This window comes from Gavialis gangeticus, unplaced genomic scaffold (genome assembly GCF_001723915.1).
Source record: "Gavialis gangeticus isolate Ggan-Ray unplaced genomic scaffold, GavGan_comp1, whole genome shotgun sequence".
Lineage (NCBI taxonomy): Eukaryota > Metazoa > Chordata > Crocodylia > Gavialidae > Gavialis > Gavialis gangeticus.
The window spans coordinates 3,555,319-3,562,286 of NW_017728960.1; the positions used below are offsets into that span (position 1 = coordinate 3,555,319).

The following is a 6,968-nucleotide window of genomic DNA, read 5'->3' on the forward strand; positions in this document are numbered from 1 at the left end:
GGGAACCAGCTGCCTGTCAGCACCAAGGCCCCTCCCCATGGCCCTCCAGGAACAGGACTGACCAGCCCAGTGCCCACGGCAGTTTGGCAGGGCTCCTGCCACTGCTCCCTCAAGGCCTTGCTCCCAGTTGTGAGATGTAGAGCAGGAGACTGCCTTAGTTTCCTCATTTGTGAAATGGGACTAAGGCCCTGGCCCTGCTGGCAGCCTTGTGGGATGGTTCTCTGCACACTCTATTCTAATCAGGGCCCTCTCCCCACTTCTGGTGACTCTGGCATAGGTCAACCACACACTTGCCATGCCAAGAGGCTCCAGGGAGCAGAAACACGTGAATCATCCCTGTCTTGCCCCCTCCTGCTCCCCTGAACTGTGATAGCTGGTAGTTGCTTTCTAGTCCACGCCCATTGGAGCCAGGAGATGCCCCATTTGGCATGGGGCCACCTGGGTGGGAACTGCTGTTTGCAGTAGAGAGGTCTGGAAAGCAACAAAAGGTGCTGAAGGCAAGGGACTGCCAGCTCCCAGCTGCGTGTGCAGACATGCACGGCCCTGCATAAGTATGCATGGGCATGCATGGCTGGTCCCTCTTGTGGCACTGCAGAGCTCCCTCCTGGCAAAGGCTGGTGACCTTGGGAAGCCTCCCTTTGCTCATTAATGAGTCATTAATTAATGCTGCTGTTGGTGCCATGCCTCTACCCACCTCTGCATGGCCCCTCCACATTCAGAGCTCCTGGCACGGGCTCGCTTGGGGTGCGAACTAGCAGCTACAGCCTGATCTCAGTGTAGGTGGGTGCCCACTGGGAGCCACAGACTCAGGTCGGAGGCTCCCTGGAGGCACGAGTTTGAATCCCACCATTGTGACCGGAGCTGCATCAGGCCCTCGGCAGAGGCTCTGGGGCAGGGAGGGGCAAGGTACTGCTGTCCAGTCGTGTTGACCCAGCAGCTCCCCCAGCCCACCCACGACCGGCCGGCCCCTGGTGGGGTGCAGGCAGCAGCCCCTTCTCTGGTGCAGAGTGGCCGGCTGAGGCCTGTCAGCTGCAGTGGGTGGAAGGCCCTGCCCAGCACCAACGGCCTCCTTGTCAGGCTGCTGGGGAGGGAAATATTGCTTCCCTCCCTATTGCTCGCCCCTGTCGCTAGTGTCCAGCAGAGATGGGCTCTCCTGGGGCACCCAGAGCATAGCGCCCTGCCCCGCTGTCTCCTCGCCCTGACCCACATTTGTGGCTGGGATCCGTCCAGCTGGAGGCGGCAAGCAAGGAGGGGGCCGACCGCTGGAGGAACGAGGGGGCGTGGAGCCATCCCAGCTGCCGCACAAGGCCCCGAGCAGCTGCAGTAGCTCCAGCGCAGCTGAGGCCAGCCGCACCGTGCAGCCCCAGGGCCCTGGTCTCCTCACACCACAGCGAGTGAAGGGAAACCGGAGCTACATGCTCCCCCCCAGCCCCGTGCTCCCCTCCCCAGGGCTAATCACAGCACCCGGACTGGAAACACCCGCAACCCCACGCAGGCCCAGCCCGGCCTCCCCGGTCACCATGGCAACCCCGTGGCAAGGCCTGCCTCCAACTGCTAATTACTGCACTTGTGATAATCGCTGCAATCAGGGAGGCACAGGGGAGGGGGCGGCTTGGCTGGGGCCCGCGTGTGCATGTGTGTGTGCATGTGCGTGTGCATGTGCTGGGGGTGGCGCTCACACCCCAGGGAAAGGCACAAAGACGGAGAAGGTGCCCTGCAAGCCCAGCAGGCCCGGGGGAACCAGCGCCTCCCACGGCAGCATCGGGCTGAGTTGAAGCACAGGAAGTGCAGCCTGGCCACGGGGATGGGGCTCAGAGAGCTGGGGGATGGTGGCCAGGAGGTCTTGGAGGCCCAGGAACGAGCGCCCTTACCATGATGCCGGTGAGGAGGCAGACGCCCTTGCCGCAGTAGGTGTGAGGGACCATGTCCCCGTAGCCAATGGAGAGGAAGGTGATGGAAATGAGCCACATGGCACCCAGGAAGTTGCTGGTGACGTCCTGCTGGTCGTGGTACCTGCCAGAGACATGTGTCAGCACCACAGGAGGGGCCAGGAAGCGAGCGCCTCCCCAGGCGAATTCCCGCTTGGGGAGGTCCCGTCCTTGCCTGCTGAGGCCGTCCCCTGCCCCACGGCAGGAAGGCCGAAGCCGGGTCTCGGTGCGGCGGGACAGACCAGCCAGGGGCTCCGTGCACCAGGGCCCTGCAGAGCTCATGGCAGGGCCGCAGCTACGATGCTCCGAAGGCTTCCAGCCCCATCCAGGAGACCACGTTACACATGGGGATGAATCGCTGCCTGGCATGCCAGACAGCCGCGGCTGCTGGAGGCAGAGCCACGTTGGGCAGAATCGCCCTTCCGCCGCATCTGCCCTGCCACATCACTGGCTGACAGCAACAGATGCAGGGGAGGATGCCAGCCCCCATCCTGGCTCAGCACAGAGCTGCGGGTGTGCTTGGCCCTGCAGAACAGCTAGGCACACAGGGAAGGTGACCCCAGAGCGGCAGGAACCGGGTCTCTCCGTGCCTGGCAGTGCCAGGCACCAGGGCACAGTTCGGCACTGCAGCCATGGTGGCAGAGCAGCCCTGAGTTAGGCAGCACACGGGGAGGCTGGCGACTCTGGGGCAGCAGCCCAGCCCTCACTGCACAGAGGAGTGTGGGTGTGGGAGCCTTGGCCTCAGTCCCTGTGGGCAGGTGGGCGGGCATGTGGTCTCCAGAGCAGGTGGCACAGGCAGGTCCCACCCTCCTTGTGGGCTCGAGCATCACTCCCGGGTTTCCCAGAGAGCAGGGAAATCTGCATGTACTGACCCTACACACACGTGTGCACACCTCGCCCAGCACCAGCTCAGCGAGGGAGCCAGCTGCAAGGGCAGCCTGGCCCTCCCTGGCCCCAGAGCTGGCTGGAGCGCAGCAGGCATGTGATCCAGACCCAGACACCCCTCGGTCATGCTGCGGCTGGCTGGCTGGGGCTGCATTCTCTTCCTTGGGTCCCGCCCCTGGCCAGCACACCCCTGGCTGACCCGCTGGCTCACAGCTGCTGCGCTTCCTGTTGTGGCGCAGTCGGGAGGCGTCTGCTCCACCTGGCTGCAGCAGGCGAGCATCATCATGGCCTGGGCCAGAACCCAGAGTGTTGTCAGGGACCACGGCCAGGACCTCAGGGCGCTGCATGAGCCACGAGGCAGAATCCATCTTCTCTACTGCTGCCGAATTCTGAACAGAGCAAGATGGAAGCCCCTGGTGGGGCCCAGTCCCACAGCCCAGGCCAGCAGCACTCAGCACAGGGCCCCTGCCCAGGCAATTCCTCGTCTGGGCTCCTGGCTGCAGGGCGGACATGGCCTGGTCTTTGGGAGCAGCAGCTGGATGCGATGGCCCAGCGAGGCCATGCACCCTGCCTACAAGAGGCCCTAGGACAGGGGTAGAGAAACAGGGGCAGCACAGACAGCCGTGTGGATGGGCTCATGCCCTCGGAGGGCAGGTTACCAAGGTTGGGAGCAGCTGGGCCCAAGGCCAAGGCAGGGGTCACAGACCGGGTTAGCCCCGCCTGCTCTGCTCCTTCCCTGAGCTTGCAGAGCACGTCGAGCAACAGCCACAGCCCTGCTCCCCTGCCGCGGTTGGAAACGCTGACTTGCACCTTCCTGCCTCTTATCTAGGAAGTCATACGCCTTGCGGTCAGGCCTGCAAGGAAGTGAGGGGCCCTGCAAGCCCACCCAGGCTCGTGGCATGCTTCTGCAGGCTCAGCCCCATCCCCTGACCCCAAGTCAGGCATCCCTTGAGGAAATGGGACCTGGGGGGCACCAGAAAGGGGAAATGTGGGGTGCACGGGGCTCATGCAAGCAGCCCCCTTCGCTCCCAGCTCAGCAGCGAGGGGGCTGCAAAGAGCTGCCAGGCCGTGCTCTGAGCTGCTGTCTGTGCTGGGCCCCAGGGCCGGGGCAGGCATGACCGCACATGCAACCCCCCCAGGCATGTGCAGCCCCCCGACAGGGAGCTCCATCCCACAGCTACCAGCCTGCCAGGGGGTTGCTTAGCAACCCACTGCCTCTCGAAAAGCCACGGCCCACCCTGCCAACGGTGGGGGCAGAGGAACAAGAGGGAAGGGAGGCTGCAGCAGGAGGGGAGCTGAGTCCCAGCAGCGAGTGCAGGGGAAGGTGCCAGGGAGGGGGCAGGGAGCACACAAGGGGTTCTCAGCCACTGTGCTGCTCCTGGGAGCAAATGGCTGCACCACTGGGGAGCAGCACCTTGCATGGCTGTGACCACTGTGCCAGGAGTCGCCAAGAGGGGCATGGGGTGGGGCAGACAAACCATCCCCCTGGGACAGCTTGCATGATGGCTAGTTGCCCGAAGAGAACACTGAGCCAGCCCAGCGGTGGAGGCCCGCAGCCTCCTGGGGGGTTGTGACCCAGGCTTTGCGAACCCAGCCTGCCCAGGGCCTGGGGGCTGCATCGGCTCAAACAGCCTGGGGCCAGAGCAGAGCACAGCAGCAGGCTGAGCTCACCAGCACTGTGTCCATGTTTCATTATTAGGATTGTTTATTCTATTTTTATTTCTCTTCCCCACCCAGGGGCAGACAATCATGCCCAGGGAGCTGCCAGCCTGGTCCAGCCATTTCCCAGCTACAACAGACATTAAAACATCCCCAAGTGCAGTTTGAAGGCGCCCAGCCCATAAACCACATGCCAGCAGCTTCATCAGGAGACACCCACCATGGGCAATGGAGCAATTCGAGCTCCCCTTCAAACAGCCATAGCTCCATGGGCCCAGGCCATGCAGGGACCAAGGCAGGAGCTGGGGTGCACGTGGGCCAGGCAGGGAGGGGTGCTCTCAGCACAGGGCACAGCCCACCAGGCATGGCAGCCCCTTGCTCCTGTGCCCCTGGGGAAGACCCACAAACGCTCCAAGCCACAGGTACTTCATACCATTTCACTGATCCGCTCAGACCAGTTACAGGGATCCCTCCCCCTGACCCTCCCGGTGAAGCCAGGCCCTCACTGACCATGCACATGACCTCAGAGAACCTAGCTGCCCCCAGAGTTCAGTCCCTTGCGGGTCCTGCACTCACGAGAGGATGAGAAACTGCAGAGCACAGCAAACAATGGGCCCAGAGAGGAACTGAAGGGGCCATGGAGGAGACAGACGCCAAGGGCCCTGCTCTGGCTAGACAACAGCGTGCCTGCTGGCAGAGCTGCTGCCTGTGGGGATGCTGGGAACCCCCCCCGCAGGCAGACTGGGTGGCACTGGCTGCTTCCAACCGTGGGTGCTCTCTCCACTGTTGTGACCATCTGCAGGGAAGCGGCTGCAGCCAGGGCTTCTACAGGATTCACAAGTGCCAGGCACGGCGGCTACTATTGCACTGGGCTCCCAGGCTGCCATACGGTCCTCAGAACCTGCTGGGCCAAGGGGCTTGTAAATGCTGCAGCAGCCATGAGCATGGCACCTGCTAGTGCTCCTGCTCCCTCCAGCTGCAGCCAGGGCCCAGCGCTGGGCCCTGCATGCACGGCTTCCCCAGCCCCTAGGGACTAAATCAGCAGCACAGCCTGCTGGGTGGGGCAAGGGTACAGGGACCGGCTTGCTCCTGGTGGGTGCAATGAGCCGCCATTCACGCAGAGCAGCGGAAGGAGGGGACTCCCAGCCTCCCCAACAGCTTGATCCTGTGGGCACAGCAGCTTCCAGAGCCCTATGCTTGGCCCAGCCCAGCCCAGCGCCGGGTCTGTGACCATGGGGCTGTCATGACAGTTGCAAGCCATGAAGCCGGAGCCAGGTGTGGAGGGGGAAGAGGAAGCCGCTGGGCTCCTCTGCACCTTCCGAAGCTCCTGCCACGCTCCACAGCTCCTCTGTGCAGGGCGAAGCCAGGGTAGGCCTGGGGCTGAGAGACTGGGATGGCCCAGGCCCCCCAAATCCCTCCAGCCTAGGCCTCATGGGCACCACACTTGCAGCCTGCCTGGAGGAGCTGCCCTTGTACCTGCTGGGCAGGATGCTGCCAGCAGAAGCCTTTGCTTCCCTCCCTGAGACCTGCTCCAAGAGGCTGTGGCCAGACCAGTACAAGTCATTGCTCTGCACAGCCCCAAGCCTATGCCAGCACCGATCCCCAGGATGCACGCCAAGGACGGTGGGTGCACACACCTACCCCTCACCCCTTCCCCTGACTTGGGATAGAGCTACTCTCCCCGCCCCCCCCAAGAACAGAGCTGCTCTCCCTGCAGCCAGCTTGGGGATCCCCTGGGAGCTCACTGCCCCATCCAGCCCTGGCCCCAGGATCCCCAAGCAGCCGCATGAGGAGGAGGCCCATTCCCTCTGCTACCCCCAACCTCTGGGGCCTCTGGCCAGCACCTCCCATGCTCACCTTTCGCAGACACGGACGGTCCAGGCGGCAATGATCCACAGAGAGATGCTGAAGACCAGGAGGACGGTGCCGGGGCAGATGGTCATGAGCGTTTTCATGACGAAGCGCGTATTAAAGTTGATCTTGTTGAGGGCCCCAATGCTGCGGGAAGAGGCATCAGTGAAGAGCTTGCTGTGCAGCAGCATGACGCGGGCGATCAGGTAGAGCCGCAGGAACATGGGGATGGACAGGATGATGTCCACGTCTGCCTCGGCCCGCGACGGCGTGTAGGAGAAGGCCAGGCGTGCTGTCCAGAAGAACTTGTACTCGCCAGGGATGGGGTGGATGGCGCAGACCAGCATCTCCAGGCTGATGTACAGGATGCGCTCGTAGGTCATGGCAATGCGCCAGTCGTCTGCCCCGTTGTCAATCACAAAGAGCTGCCGGGGCAGAAGCTGGGTGAGAGGCAGCCCTGGTGCAGGACCTACCTGCCCCCCCCGGGCCTCTCTGCCTCCCCCCATCTGCGAGGACCCCCATGGGGCAGGGGAGCAAGGGGCATTGCGGGTACACACTGCTGGCCAGCAGGAGCTGGTATGGGTCCCCCAGGCAGGACCCCACCCCCAGACCCAGGGAGCTCGGGGGGGGGGGGGGGGGGGGGGG

General features: G+C 63.8%; 1 protein-coding gene across 1 annotated transcript in view; it reads right to left on the minus strand.

Moving 5' to 3' along the window:
- KCNN3 (potassium calcium-activated channel subfamily N member 3) overlaps positions 1–6,968 on the minus strand; it is a 23,846-nt gene that overhangs the window by 9,427 nt on the left and 7,451 nt on the right. Inside the window, exons 2-3 of the mRNA XM_019526027.1 lie at positions 6,330–6,748; positions 1,872–2,013 (exon numbers count right to left, since the gene is read on the minus strand). Of these exons, the coding sequence (XP_019381572.1) occupies positions 1,872–2,013; positions 6,330–6,748 (561 nt within the window). The remainder of the gene's footprint in view (positions 1–1,871; positions 2,014–6,329; positions 6,749–6,968) is intronic.